This window comes from Solanum lycopersicum, chromosome 12, assembly GCF_036512215.1.
Source record: "Solanum lycopersicum chromosome 12, SLM_r2.1".
In the NCBI taxonomy this organism is placed as follows: Eukaryota; Viridiplantae; Streptophyta; class Magnoliopsida; order Solanales; family Solanaceae; genus Solanum; species Solanum lycopersicum.
The window spans coordinates 32673517-32689371 of NC_090811.1; the positions used below are offsets into that span (position 1 = coordinate 32673517).

The window sequence follows — 15855 nt, forward strand, 5'->3', positions numbered from 1 at the left end:
GGGTTTGCTCAAGACCATTAATGGTCATTGGGTGCCATCCATGTCCAGGGTGTAGGATTACGGAGTAACAAACTTGGTATCAGAGCACAAAAATTTAAGAGTCCTAGGGAGTCTATGAAGTCATGTCTATAGAGTCTTAGTCATTGGTGTGAAGCGTGCTACATATATGATTAGGAGGCGACAATATTTAGGAAACTCTTAGTTTTTCATACTCACTTCGTGCCTTATAGTTTATCTCTAAAACTTTTCCTCTAATTCATGCAAGTGCGTGTTTCAGATCATCATGCCTCCACGAAGAGCATTTAGAGGTCGTCCATCCATAAGAAATGTAGAGGATCAACAGGTACCTACTGTACCTAAAGTGCAACCTCAAGGGAAAGTTACCAATGCTGAGTTTTGTGAGGCTATCCGTATGCTAAGCCAAGCAGTGATTAACTAGGTTGGGAAATAAAGGGGAGCTCAACAAGAAAGGCCTGAAACTTCAAGAATTTGGAAATTCTTGAGGATGAATTCCCCAAGCTTCATTCGTTCAAGAACTACTGACGATCACGAAAACTTTATGGAAGACGCGAACAAGGTATTCGATGTGACGTATGTGGCTGATACAAAGAGAGTTGAGATAGTCGCATATCGACTCATGAATGTAGCTAGGACTTTGTTTGATTAGTGGAAGGAGGGAAAAGTTGAGGATGCACCGCATCTGAGTTGGGCTTGCTTTGAAGAAGCCTTCTTGGTGAGTTTCTTTCTCTGGGAACTAAAGGAAGCAAAGGTATACGAGTTCCGCACTCTTAAGCAGCATTCATTAAGTGTGCATGAGTATGGGTTTGAAGTTCACCCAACTGTCTCTTTATGATCATGATATGGTTAAGGATATAAATAGCAGAATGAGTTTGTTTTTTGGTGGTTTGGGTTGTGCTTCAAGAAAAGAAGGTAGGGTTGCAATATTTATTGGGACATGGACATTTTAAGGTTAATGGTCTATGTGCAAGAAGTTGAAGTGGAGAAGCTGAGGGATAGAGAGGAGTATCGAAACAAGAAAATTAAGACTGTGAATGAGTCTGGTCAACAGAAGGGTTCTTCAAGTCGACCAAAATTCCAGAAACAAAAGGGGCATGCACCTTCATCTGTTAGTGCGTCTTCGCCCAGAAACTGTCACTACCCAAATCGAGCAGCGACTGGCACCCACACTTACCCTCCTAGGTGAGCGAACCAATCAATACAAAACCCAACATTTCGAATATAATAACACAATATAATGCGAAAGACTTAAACTCATTAATGAAAATCAATTAAATAACTTCTAAAAACTCGACAACTATTATTATCCCCAAAATCTGGAAGTCATCATCACAAGAACATCTATCCTCAAATTACTAAAGCTAAGAGTATCTAGAAAGCTTAAATAAATAAAAAGCTAGTCCATGCCGGAACTTCAAGGCATCGAGACATGAAGAAGAAGATCCAGTCCAAGCTAGAAGCGTTAGCTCACCCTGAATTCCGGTGTAATGAAGACTGACTAGAGTTGTGGTTGAGTTGAAGATGACGGCACGTTTGCTGCACTCCACAAATAACAAGGAAAGAAACATACAAGTAGGGGTCAGTACAAAACACGGGTACTGAGTAGATATCATCGGCCAACTCAAAATAGAAAATAATATATATCAGATCATATCATAAATCAACTACAATACTCAATCTGTAGCAACAACATGTACAAGAATCTTTGATAAATAACGTCAAGTACACTCATGAGGACTCAAGCCTCCATATCATACTCATTTGGGAAATAGGTTCTTTTCATTCAAATTTATTAACTTAATTCCAAGATTAATTATCTTTATTCCTCTTGTGTCGGGACGTGACACTCCGCTCCCCTACTACTATGTGTCGGAATGTGACACTCCGATCCCCTAATACTATGTGTCGGAACGTGACACTCCGATCCCCTAATTCTATGTGTCGGTTCGTGACACCCGATCCCCTAATTCTACGTGTCAGTTCGTGACACGCGATCCCCTAATTCTACGTGTCAGTTCGTAACACCCGATCCCTTAATTTTACGTGTCAGTTCTTCACACCCGATCCCCTAATTCTACGTGTCGGTTCGTGACACCCGCTCCACTAATATCATTCTATTAATTCATCAAGCCTTCTCTTATACCAAGGCATCATCATCTCATTACTTTAGTTCATCAAGCCTTCTTTTATACCAAGGCATCATCATCTCATTACTTTAGTTCATCAAGCCTTCTTTTATATCAATGCATCATCATTAACAAGGGGTTTTCAAGATTTGGGATTCAATAGCTTAATCATGCTTATTTCATCACAATTATGTAATCACATTCATGCAAGCATAAATTAAGCACATAGAAGGGTTTACAATACTAACCAATACATATCATTCGCTATTAAGAGTTTACTATGAAAAGCATAAAAAAAACCATAACCTACCTCCACCAAAGATTCGTGATCAAGCAAGCAATTTCCTCAAGATCTTTGCTTTCCTCTTCGTTCCTCTCTCTCGATCGTTTCTCCCTCTCTTTCTGTCCTTTTCTTTTTTTCTTTTACCCTAATTAGCATATAATTAAGTATAAAAGATGATGAATTTAACCCATTAATTAATTCAAGGTTATCTCTTTTAACCTTCAAGTAGGTAAATTATTAACATTAACCCACTAATTTTATAATTATAGCAGGAATAGTCCAAAACGCCCCCATAAAACATTTAAAGAAATTCGACTCAGCCTGGGATTACGTAGTCTGTGACGGGCCGTCGTGCCTGTGACGGTCCATCTTGCTGGGTCTTCGCAACGTTCAGAGACTAAATTTCTGTGGAAGATGTGTGACGGTCCATCGTGCCCACGACGGTCCGTCCTGCCATTCCGTTACGAAGTTCAGAGTGTCGATTTCAGTACCCAAATTTCAGAATTCTATGTATTTTGGAACGAGACCCCTCGACGGTCCGTCGTGCCCATGACGGTCCGTCGTGGGATCCGTCGTCTCAGCCAGTTTTTCGAGAAATAAAATCTGCTGCTCAAAACGACTAAACAGGTCATTATAATAGATACCAATTTACCCATCGTTCGTTCTCGAACGATCAAGAAGAAGGAAAACAAGGGCGAAAAGGAGTACCTGAATCTGTAAACAGATGTGGGTATCTTTCTCCATATCTGCCTCCTTCTCCCAAGTGGCTTCTCCAACGGGTCGATTCTTCCATTGAACCTTGATGGATGCAATCTCCCTTGATCTCAACTTGCGAATTTCTCTATCTAGAATGGCAACAGGCTCCTCCTCATAAGTCAAATTCTCATCAAGAAGAACCGAATCCCAACGAATAATGTAGTTTCCATCCCCATGGTACCTCTTCAATATAGACATATGAAATACCGGATGCACTCCTGACAGTCCTGGGGGCAAGGATAATTCATAAGCCACCTCCCCTACTCACTTAAGTACTTCAAATGGTCCAATATAGCTTACCTCTTTTTCCAACAATAGCTTACCTCTTTTTCCAAACCGCATCACCCCTTTCATGGGTGAAACCTTCAGCAAGACTTGCTCACCCTCCATGAACTCCAAGTCTCTAACCTTTCGATCTGCATATTCCTTTTGTCTTCTTTGAGCCACTAAAAGCTTTTCTTGAATAGATTTCACCTTCTCTAATGAATCCCTCAAAAGATCAGTACCCCAAGGTCTAACCTCAAATGCATCAAACCAACTAATGGGAGACCTACATCTTCTCCCATACAATGCCTCGAATGGAGCCATATCAATACTTGAGTGATAGCTATTGTTGTATGAGAACTCTGCTAAGGGTAAGAAGTTATCCCAATGGCCTACAAATTCTATCACACATGCACGAAGCATATCCTCCAACACTTGAATTGTTCGCTCAGACTGACCATCGGTCTGAGAGTGAAATGCAGTACTAAGGTCCAACCTAGTACCTAATTCAGCATGCAATGTTCTCTAAAACTTAGAAGTAAACTACGTACCTCTATCTGATATGATGGAGAGTAGAACTCCATGCAATTGAACAATTTCTGAGATGTAAATTTTGGCTAACTTCTCTCTGCATTATAAGTCACCTTGACCGGAATGAAATGAGCAGACTTTGTTAATCTGTCCACAATTACCCAAATAGAGTCAAACTTCCCCAATGTCTTTGGAAGACCAACCACGAAGTCCATTGCAATTCTCTCCCACTTCCATTCAAGAATGGGCATTCTCTGAAGTGTTCCTCCGGGCCTCTGGTGTTCATACTTTACTTGCTGACAATTTGGACATTTGGCAACAAAATCCACAATGTCGCGCTTCATCCTACTCCACCATAAGTGTTGCTTTAGGTCACGGTACATCTTCGTTGCACCAGGATGTATAGAATATCCAGAACTATGAGCCTCTGTAAGAATAGTGTGGATTACATCATCAACACGGGGCACACATACCCTTCCCTTATTTCTCAAAAAACCTTCCTCATCCATTATTGCTTCTTTAGCCTCTCCTCGCAACACCATATCCCAAATTCGGCTTAGTTTCTCATCATCAAACTGTTTCCCCTTGATCTTGTCAAGAAAAGAAGATATCGCCTCCACACAAGCCAACAATCCTCCCTTCTCATTTACTTCTAACCTCATAAAGTCGTTGGCCAGAGTTTGAACCTCTCTAGCCAATGGACGTCTAGAAACTTGCAAGTGAGCTAGACTTCCCATGCTCCCTGCCTTTGTACTGAAGGCGTCTGCCACAACATTAGCCTTTGCCGGATGATACAAGATAGTGATATCGTAGTCCTTCAGTAGTTCCATCCATCTCCTCTGTCTCAAATTCAATTTTTTTTAAGTAAAGACATATTGTAGGCTACGATGATCCGTGTATACTTCACACTTAACTCCATATAGATAGTGTCTCCATTGCTTTAAGGCAAACACTACTGCAGCCAATTCCCAATCATGGGTCGGATAATTACGTTCGTTCACCTTTAATTGCCTTGAAGCATAAGCAATTACGTTCTTCTCTTGCATTAGCACTGCACCCAAACCCGAATAGGATGCATCACAATAGACAATGAAATTCTTACCTTCCACTGGGAGGGTAAGGATTGGTGCAGTAGTAAACAAGGTCTTGAGTTTCTGAAAGCTTTCCTCACATTCGTCCGACCATACAAATGGAACATTCTGTTTAGTCAAGTTCGTCAATTGGGAAGCAATGAAGAGAATCCCTTGACAAATCGACGGTAATAGCTAGCTAAACCAATAAAGCTCCTTATTTCAGACACATTAGTAGGTCTTACCCAATTCTTCAATGTCTCAATCTTAGAAGGATCCACCATCACCCCATCCTTAGAAACCACATGCCCCAAGAAGGACACTGCATCTAGCCAAAACTCACACTTGGAGAATTTGGCATAAAGCTTTTTCTCCCTCAACATTTCCAATACCATTCTCAAGTGCTCCTCATGTTCCGTCTTGCTCTTTGAGTATACCAATATATCATCAATAAATACAATCACAAAGAGATCAAGATATGGCTTAAAAATCCCGTTCATCAAGCTCATGAAAGCAGCAGGGGCATTCGTAAGACCAAAAGACATCACTACAAATTCGTAATGCCCATACCTGGTCCGTAAAGCAGTCTTTGGCACATCCGTTGCCCGTATTTTCAATTAATGATAACCGGACCTCAAGTCAATCTTAGAGAAGACACAAGCACCTTGTAACTGATCGAACAAGTCATTAATGCGAGGAATGGGATACTTGTTCTTAATAGTTACCTTGTTCAACTGCCGGTAGTCTATGCACATCCAAAAACTCCCATCCTTCTTCTTCACAAATAACACCAGAGCCCCCCAAGGAGATGCACTTGGTCTAATGAAGCCTTTGCTCAACAAATCTTGAAGTTGGGCCTTTAACTCTCTCAACTCCGCAGGAGCAATTCTATAAGGGGGTGTAGAAATGGGGCGAGTACCCGGTTCAAGATCAATGCAGAAGTCAATATCCCTATCCGGTGGTATACCCGGAAGGTCTGCGGGAAACACATCTAAAAACTCACGAACTACCGAAACCGACTCAATTGGAGGTACTTGGGTAGTATCATCCCTGAGATGTGCCAAGAACGCTAAACAACCCTTACTAACCATTTTCTTAGCACGAAGAAAGGAGATGATACGAACCGGATTGGAAGTGTAGTCACCCTCCCACCCTAACAGATCTGTCCCAGGCTTGGCTAACGTCACAGTTTTAGCATTACAATCCAAGATCGCAAAATTCGGAGAAAGCCAAGTTATACCTAGAATTACATCAAAATCAACCATTTCTAAGATAACAAAGTCTACATAAGTATTGCTCCCCATAAAAGTCACCAGACCAGACCTATATACTTTTTCAACTATCATAGACTCACCCACCGGGGTAGAAACACGAATAGGCATGTCAAGCAATTCACAATGTAAATTAAGACCATTAGCAAATGAGGAAGATACATAAGAAAATATGGATCAAGGATCAAACAATACAGAAGCCATGCAATCACAAACCAAAAGATTACCTGTGATGACACCATCAGATGTCTCCGCTTCAGATCTCCCAGGGAAAGCATAACAATGGGCCCTATCACCTGTCTGCCCGTTGCCCCTACCATGTTGCGCTGCAGTAGTTCCCATTTGTCCGTCACCCCGGCCGTTTTGGTGACCACCATTACCTCGGCCACCACGTCCTCCAGAATAGCGGCCTCTACCATGACCACCTCTACCTCTAGCTATTGAGGGTCTATAACTCTGTTTTGGACAATTCCTCCTTATATGTCCAGTCTCCCCACATCCACAACACTCCCTGGAGTCAAGCATAGGTCTCTCAGAGAAGTGGTGACCGGTCTGAGTGGACCCTCAACTACAGTCTGTAGTGAAGACTGAATTGGTCGGACTGAGTAACCTCCTGAACCCTGTCCTCTAGAGTAAGAACCATTAAACTCACCTCCCTTTCGAAACCTTTTTGATGTCGATGCCATGGTGAAGTCATCTGCCTTTACTCCTTCCACCTCTATCACGAAGTCTACTACTTCTTGAAAGGATTTTGCCGTAGCCACAACCTGTAAGGCTGAAATCCACAATTCTGACCTCAACCCCTTCAAAAAATGGCGAATCCGATCGTGTGGACTGAGACAAAGTTGGGTGGCATACCTGGATAATGCACGAAACTTAGCCTCATATGCGGTAACCGACATCCTACCTTGCTCTAAGCTCAAGAACTCATCTCTTTTCCTATCCCTCAAAGTACAGGGGATATACTTCTCCATAAACAAGCTAGAGAATGATGACCAAGTCATAGGTGGTGCCTCTATTGGTTGACACTCAACATGTGACCGCCACAATATTTTGGCGTTCCCTTGGAACTGATAAGTCACAAACTTAACACCAAACCATTCTACTATACCCATCTTGTGTAGCAGCTCATGAAAGTCAACCAGAAAATTGTAGGCATCCTTAGATTCAACACCCTTGAAGACTGGAGGTTTCAATTTCAAGAACTTACTGAAAAGTTCATGCTGATCATTTGTCATTATAGGCCCTGTAGTCAGATGAGGAAACGTGCCTATTTCCAATGAGGCATCCATGCGGGGAGCCACAGTAGCCGCATGTTGTATCTCCGGAGCCTGAGGTGCTGGTGTAGAAAACACTGGAGGCGCTTGGCCTTGATCAGATAACCCGCTAAGATAAGCAAGAACCTGATTGATCATCTCTGGGGTAGGTTGGGGTGGTAATTCCTCATTCTGTACTTGTTCATTTTCCCCATCCTCCCCTTCTCTTACTACTTCCTCAGTCGGTGGAGGAGTCACCGCCCTAGTACCAGATGGGCCAGGCATTCGTCCTCTTCCTCTAGAGGACGTCCTCCCGCAACCTCTACCGCGGCCTCTTGCTACTGCTCCTCTTTGAGCTACAGTCTCAGTGGTTGGCTCATATGCATCTTGTCTTGTCGATGTTTATGTTGGCGCGGTTGTTGCTCTAGTTCTAACTATCTGCGAAATAGAGTGAAGATGGTCAGATACCAATTTGTATCACCTAGATACCAATTGGATCCAAGTAATAGCACGAAAGAAAGAAAGAAAGAATGGAATTTTCTAAAGTCTTATAGCCTCTCAAAAAAAAGTAAAGGCGTCCCCCTACAGTTCCTTAAGACTCTACTAGACTCGTTCTTGTGTGATGAGACCAACGAACGTAATGCTCTGATACCAAGTTTGTCACGACCCAAATCGAGCCGCGACTGGCACCCACACTTACCCTCCTATATGAGCGAACCAATCAATAAAAAACCCAACATTTCAAATATAATAACACAATATAATGCGAAAGACTTAAACTCATTAATGAAAATCAATTAAATAACTTCTAAAAACTCGACAACTATTATTATCCTCAAAATCTGGAAGTCATCATCACAAGAACATTTATCCTCAAATTACTAAAGCTAAGAGTATCTAGAAAACTAGAATAAATAAAAAGCTAGTCCATGCCGGAACTTCAAGGCATCGAGACATGAAGAAGATCCAGTCCAAGCTAGAAGCGTTAGCTCACCCTGAATTCCGGTGTAATGAAGACTGGCTAGAGTTGCGGTTGAGTTGAAGACGACGGCACGTTTGCTGCACTCCATAAATAACAAGGAAAGAAACATACAAGTAGGGGTCAGTACAAAACACGGGTACTTCGTAGATATCATCGGCCAACCCAAAATAGAAAACAATATATATCAGATCATATCATAAATCAACTACAATACTCAATCTGTAGCAACAATATGTACAAGAATCTTTGATAAATAACGTCAAGTACACTCATGAGGACTGAGGCCTCCATATCATACTCATTTGTGAAATGGTTTCTTTTCATTTGAATTTATTAACTTAATTCCAAGATTCATTATCTTTATTCCTCTTGTGTCGGCACGTGACACTCCGCTCCCCTACTACTATGTGTCGGAATGTGACACTCCGATCCCCTAATACTATGTGTCGGAACGTGACACTCCGATCCCCTAATTCTACGTGTCGGTTCGTGACACCCGATCTCCTAATTCTACGTGTCGGTTCGTGACACCCGATCCCCTAATTCTACGTGTCAGTTCGTGACACCCGCTCCACTAATATCATTCTATTAATTCATCAAGCCTTCTCTTATACCAAGGCATCATCATCTCATTACTTTAGTTCATCAAGCCTTCTTTTATACCAAGGCATCATCATATCATTACTTTAGTTCATCAAGCCTTCTTTTATATCAAGGCATCATCATTAACAAGAGATTTTCATGATTTGGGATTCAATAGCTTAATCATGCTTATTTCATCACAATTATGTAATCACATTCATGCAAGCATACAATTAAGCACATAGAAGGGTTTACAATACTACCCAATACATATCATTCGCTATTAAGAGTTTACTATGAAAAGCATAAAAAAACCATAACCTACCTCCACCGAAGATTCGTGATCAAGCAAGCAATTTCCTCAAGATATTTGCTTTCCTCTTCATTCCTCTCTCTCGAGATCGTTTCTCCCTCTCTTTCTGTTCTTTTCTTTTTCTTATTCAAACCCTCTTTCTTTTACCCTAATTAGCATATAATTAAGTATGAAATATGATGAATTTAACCCGTTAATTAATTCAAGGTTATCTCTTTTAACCCTCAAGTAGTTAAATTATTAACATTAACACACTAATTTTATAATTATAGCAGGAATAGTCCAAAACGCCCCCTTAAAACATTTAAAGAAATCCGACTCAGCCTGGGATTACGTAGTCTGTGACGGGCCGTCGTGCCTGCGACGGTCCGTCCTGCTGGGTCGTTGCAAGAGTTCAGAGACTAAATTTCTGTGGAAGATGTGGGACGGTCCGTCGTGCCCACGACGGTCCGTCCTGCCATTCCATTACGAAGTTCAGTGAGCCGATTTCAGTACCCAAATTTCAGAATTCTAAGTGTTTTGGAATGAGACCCCCTCGACGGTCCATCGTGCCCATGATGGTCCGTCGTGGGATCCGTCGTCTCAGCCAGTTTTTCCAGAAATAAAATCTGCTGCTCAAAATGACTAAAAAGGTCGTTACAGAAACAGAGGTGAGTATAATTGCCAAAATTCTAAGAACGTCAAGGCTAGGCCAACCCAATATTAAGGTAGGTGACACAAGGAGGAAGTTGAGCTCCTACATGTTCTAAGTGTGGTAGAAACATCCCTGATAAGTGTCGTGATTGCCACATAGGTTGCTTTAACAGTGGTCAAGAAGGTCACTTCATGAGAGAGTACCCTAAGAACAAGCTATGTGGTGGAAATCCGGGCAATAGAGACCAGTCATCATCAGTTTCTCCACTAGATAGGGCCACTTGTGGTACTAGCGGAAGGGCAAGTCGTCTTTATGCAATCAGTAGCCGCCAAGAGCAAGAGAATTTTCCATATGTTGTCACGGGTATGATCAAAGTTTTTAATTTTGATGTTTATGCTTTGTTAGACCCATGAGCAAGTTTACCTTTTGTAACTCTTTATGTATCAAATAAGTTTTAGATCCATCCTAAAAACTTTTTGAACCCTTATGTGTTTTACACCTCTTGGGGAGTCTAATTTAGCGAAAAGAGTCTCTGATGATTGGTCAATTTCCATTAATAACAAGAACACCATGCCTGATCCTGTAGAGCTAGAAATGATAGATTTTTTATGTCATTCTAGGTATGGACTGGCTTCATGCATGTTTTGCGTAACTAGATTGTAGAACTCGAGTTGTCAAGTTTTAGATTCCTAATGAGTCTTTCATTTAGTGGAGTAGTGGCTCAGTAGTGCCTAAGGGTCGATTCATTTCTTACCTTAAGGAAAGGAAGTTAATTTCAAAGGGGTGTATCTAACACTTAGTCCGAGTTAATTACTCAAGTGCTGAGGTACCTTCCCTTCAGTCAGTTTCCATAGTGAAAGAGTTTCAAAAAGTCTTTCTTAATGATCCACCCGGAGTCCCTCTCAAAAGAGAGATAAAATTTGGCATAGACATCACTCCAGATACTCGTCCTATCTCTACTCCTCCATATAGAATGGCACCTGCAAAGTTAAAAGATCTAAAAGTACAATTGAAATATTTGTTAACTAAAGGCTTCATTCGATAAAGTGTCTCACCTAGGGGCGCTTCGTTATTGTTTATAAAGAAAAAAGTTGGTTCCCTTAGAATGTGTATAGACTACCACCAATTGAATAAGGTGACCATTAAGACTAAATATCCTCTTCCAACGATAGAGGATCTTTTCGACCATCTTTAAAGTCCTTCTTTATTCTCGAAATTGATCTCAGATCAGGCTACAATCAATTGAGAGTTAGAGAATGTTACATTCCAAAGAAAACTTTTAGATCAATATATATGCATTATGAGTTTTTAGTTATGTTCTTTGGCTTGACAAATGCACCAGCAATTGAATAAGGTGACCCTCAAGAGTAAATATCCTCTTCCAAGGATAAAGGGTCTTTTCAACCAGCTTCAGGGTGCTTTTTTCTTGTCAAAAATTGATTTTAGATCAGGCTACAATCAATTGAGAGTTAGGGAATGTGACATTCCAAAGACAACTTTTAGAACAAGATATAAACATTATAAGTTTTTAGTTATGTCCTTTTGTTTGACAAATGCACGAGCAATGTTCATGGATATTATGAACAAAGTCTTCAAATCTTAGTAAGTTCTGTTTGTCATCGTCTTCATTGATAATGTACTAGTTTATTCAAGGAATGAAGAAGATCATGTTAGTCACCTTGGGATTGTTCTGGAGACCTTGAAAGATAAGGAGTTATATGCCAAGTTCTCCAAGAGCGAATTTTGGGCCATATTGTTTGTGGAGATGGGATTAGAGTTGATACCCAGAAGATAGAAGTAGTTCAGAGTTGGCCTAGACTAACATCTCTAATAGATATATGGTGTTTCTTGGGTTTGGCTGGATATTATAAGAAATTTATTGAAGGATTTTCATCTATCTTGTTTCCTTTGACCATACTAACTCAAAAGAAAGTCAAGTTTCAATGGTCTGAAGTTTGTGAGAAATGCTTTCAGGAATTGAAAAACAGTCTAACTACCACTCCGTTATTGAACTTAAAAATGGTACTCAAGGTTTTGTGGTATACTGTAATATATCGAGAGCTTGTTTGGGCTATGTGTTACTTTAGAATGGCAAGATTATATCTTATGTCCTCTAGACAGTTGAAGGTTCTTCAAAATAATTATACAATGCATGACTTGGAACTTTCTATAGTAGTGTTTACTTTAAATATAGGCTCCACTACTTGTATGGTATTCATGTTGACATATTCACTGATCACAAAAGCCTCCAATATGAGTTCAGTCTAAAGGATTCAAATCTCAAACAAAGGATATGTTAGAATGACTCAATGGTTACGATATGAGTATTCTTTACCACAAAGGTAAGGCAAATGTGGGTGTTGATTCCTTAAGCAGGTTATCCATGGGGAGTACCACTCATATTGAAGAAGAAAAAAGGGAGTTAGCTAAAGATGTGCACAGATTTACATGTCCAGGAGTCAGGCTTATGGACTTCACAGAAGGAGGGATAGTGGTGACTAATGGGGCTGAATAATCACTAGTGTCTGAGGTGAAAGATAAACAAGACAAAAACCCCATTTTGCTTGACATGAAGGCAAATAGTCATAAGCAAAGAGTATTGGTTTTTGAAAAAAAAGGGATAAGGTGTACTAATGTACCAAGGCAGATTGTGTGTAACTAGGGTGGATGGAATCTAAGAGAGGATCATGGGAGAGGCTCATAGCTCTAGATATTCCATTCATCCAGGTTCCATACAGATGTATCGCGATTTGAGATAGGCATATTAGTGGGAAGGCATGAAGAAATATATTGCTTAGTTTTTTACTAAGTTGCCGAATTGCAAACAAGTGAAAGTAGAGCACCAAAGACATGGAGGGTTGGCACAGACAATAGAACTTCTGGAATGAAAATGGGAGATGATTAATATGTACTTAATCACAGGCTTGGCAAGATCTTGCAGGCAACATGATTCTATTTGGGTGATTGTCGGTCGAATGACAAAGTCACCCCATTTCTTCCCGATAAAGACTACCTATTTGATCGAGGATTATGCTAAATATACCTTCAAGAGGTGGTGACACTTCATGAAGTTTTGGTCTCCATTATTTCAGATAGAGGCGCATAATTTACTGCGCAATTTTGGAAATCTTTCCAGAAAGGTTTGGGTTCAAAGGTGACTTCAGTACTGCTTTTCATCCTCAAACAAATGGACAAGCAAAGCATACTATCCAAACCTTAAAAGATATATTGAGAGTTTGTGTTATCGACATCATAGAGAATTGAGATGATCACATACCACTCATTGAGTTTGCATACAACAACATTTACCGTTCGAGTATCCAAATGGCTCTATACGAGGCTCTTTATTGCAGAAGATGCAGCTCTCTTATTGGGTGGTTCGACATTGGTGAAGTAGGATTAATATGATCAGATCTAGTTCGCCAAGCTATGGGAAATGGTAAATGTGATTCAAGAGAGGTTTAAAATGGAACAGAGTCGCTATAAGTCCCACACATATGATAGGAGAAGGCCGTTAGAGTTTGAAGTGGATGATTGGGTATGCCTAAAAGTTTCACCCATGAAGAGGATTATGAGGTTTGGTAAGATGGGGAAACTTAGTCCCCGGTATATTGGACCTTACAGAGTGTCCAAGAGGGTTTGCAATGTAGCATATAAGTTTGAGCTACCCCAAGAGTTATAAACAGTTCATCCGGTATTCCATGTGTCAATGTTGAAGAAATTCTTCGGAAATCACTCATAGACTGTACCAGCTCAGAATGTTGGAATTAAGTATAACTTATCTATGAGGATATTCCGGTTCAAATTTTGGATCGTCAAGTTCAGAAGTTGAGAAGAAAGGAAGTTGTGTCAGTCAAAGTTCTTTGGAGGAATCGGTCTGTTGAAGAAGAAACTTGTTAAGCTAAAGAGGATATGAAGAGGAAATATCCCCATATATTTGAATATGGAGAGAATGCATATCAAGGTATTAAATTCTCTTCTTAGCACTTTATGAGACTATGTGTAAACATGTATTACTTGCTTTTTTGGTAGAGTGTTGAAATAACGTTACTACCCTTAGCTTTGTTAGAGAGTTTTCGTTCGAGTACGAATGTTCCCAAGGGGAGATATTGTAACATATCGTTACTTGAAATAACTAAGAAAAATCTAAAAACCAAGAATGATCATTTTTGGAAATAAAGAGGGAATCTGAAAATTTTCCTAATTTTAAAAAATGAGTTTTGGTCATTTTCAAAGGTCCGTAACTTCTAGCTCAGGAGATGTTAGAGTGATTTCTTTATATGGTTTGAAATACCTTGGGAATATCTTTCCAAAGTTGTCGAGTTTGCGCATTTTCAATGTCTTATCAGAGAGACATGTCTTTCAGAAATAGGGTTATTGGACTGAACAAAGTCCAATCAAGATTCTAGTAAGAATAAAGTAGTCTTTATTTACCCTAGTATTTGCTAATTCATTTTAAGGGTTTATTAGGGGTTAAACCAAGTCCCAAATCAGTTTTAGAGAGGTTTAGAATGCTTAGGGCTGGGGGAGAAGAGAGAGGAGATAAAGAAATCAAGAGTTCTTCAAGAACGTTAATGTTTCTCCAATGGTATTCATGGGGGATGATCCCTATCGAGGTATCTGACATCTTTATGTGTTGGGGTTGTTTACCCACACACCATTATGTTTAATTTAGCAAGTTTTGTATTGATTGATTGATAAATCTTGAAGTTCTTGATGAACAATTGTTGAAAGCTGGTTGGTAGAGTTGTAGTGTACCTTTAGTGGTTTTAATTCGTGTTTTGGGCTATTTTACAAGTATAAACTTTTGGGTATTGAGGATATTAGTGATCCAAAGTATTTGGAGGAGGATACACGGAACTTTAGGAGGTTTAGAGTTGAAAATCAGAGAAGAAAAGTCAGAAATCCCGTCTGACAAGCCCTGGGCGCCCTGCCTACCTGCGCTCCTCATGGAAGACTCTGTTAGACAGGGCCTGGTACACCGCGCCAGCTAGAGCCCCTTAGGACAGTCTCTGTTCGTCCGGATTTAGCGCCCCGCGCCTCTAAGAGCGCTAGGGTCACCTTAGATCGCGTTCCCCCCCTCCCCCCATCTTTTCATACAAGTTCCTAAGTGATTTACCAAAAATTGTTAGTTTATTCCAACATTCTAAAGTACATTGAAACATCATGAAATCATCCACAAACATGGTATCATTGTCCTTGAATCCATATTTCAATACAAGGAAAGTTAAGATTAAAGTAAAAAAAAGTTAAGAGTCCTGTCTAAAAGTTAAAAAGCCAGTCAAAGCGAGTTATTATAGTTTTCAAGGGTCTTATAAAAACATTTTAATCTTGTTTTAGGCTCAAGCTACAAGTTGAGGAAAGAGTAAAGAGTTGACTTAACTTCTGACAAATTATAAAGGAACTAAGTATCCCTAAGAGTTAATTTTATAGTTAAGCAAAGAGCAGTAGTTGATTTCATTAGGCAAAGGATATACGGTAACTAAATATTCCATAGGAAGTTTATAAATAATTTTACATTCGATTAAAGTGGAAACTAAGATTTTCCAACAATGTTTTAAAAATAAGAAAGCGCAACATGGATTCTAAGAGGGCTTTTTAAAGCTAAAAAGGGTTGAGTAAATTATTTGTGTTTCCAATCTATGTTTGAAAAACCAGAATTACTGATTCTGACTAATCTTTGAAGAAACACGATGTAACCTAAGTTTACGAAATCAGTACAAAAAATGAACAAAAAGTAAATTAAAAAAAACTAAAATATGTAACGTA

General features: G+C 39.9%; 1 protein-coding gene across 1 annotated transcript; it reads left to right on the plus strand.

Annotated features, from left to right (window-relative positions):
- The first annotated feature begins 955 nt into the window (after positions 1-955).
- On the plus strand, positions 956-10499 carry LOC138340314 (uncharacterized). The gene is made up of 2 exons (XM_069292027.1): positions 956-1200; positions 10259-10499. Exons 1-2 carry the CDS (start codon positions 956-958, stop codon positions 10497-10499), a joined length of 486 nt encoding a protein of 161 aa, XP_069148128.1.
- The last annotated feature ends 5356 nt before the right edge of the window (positions 10500-15855 follow it).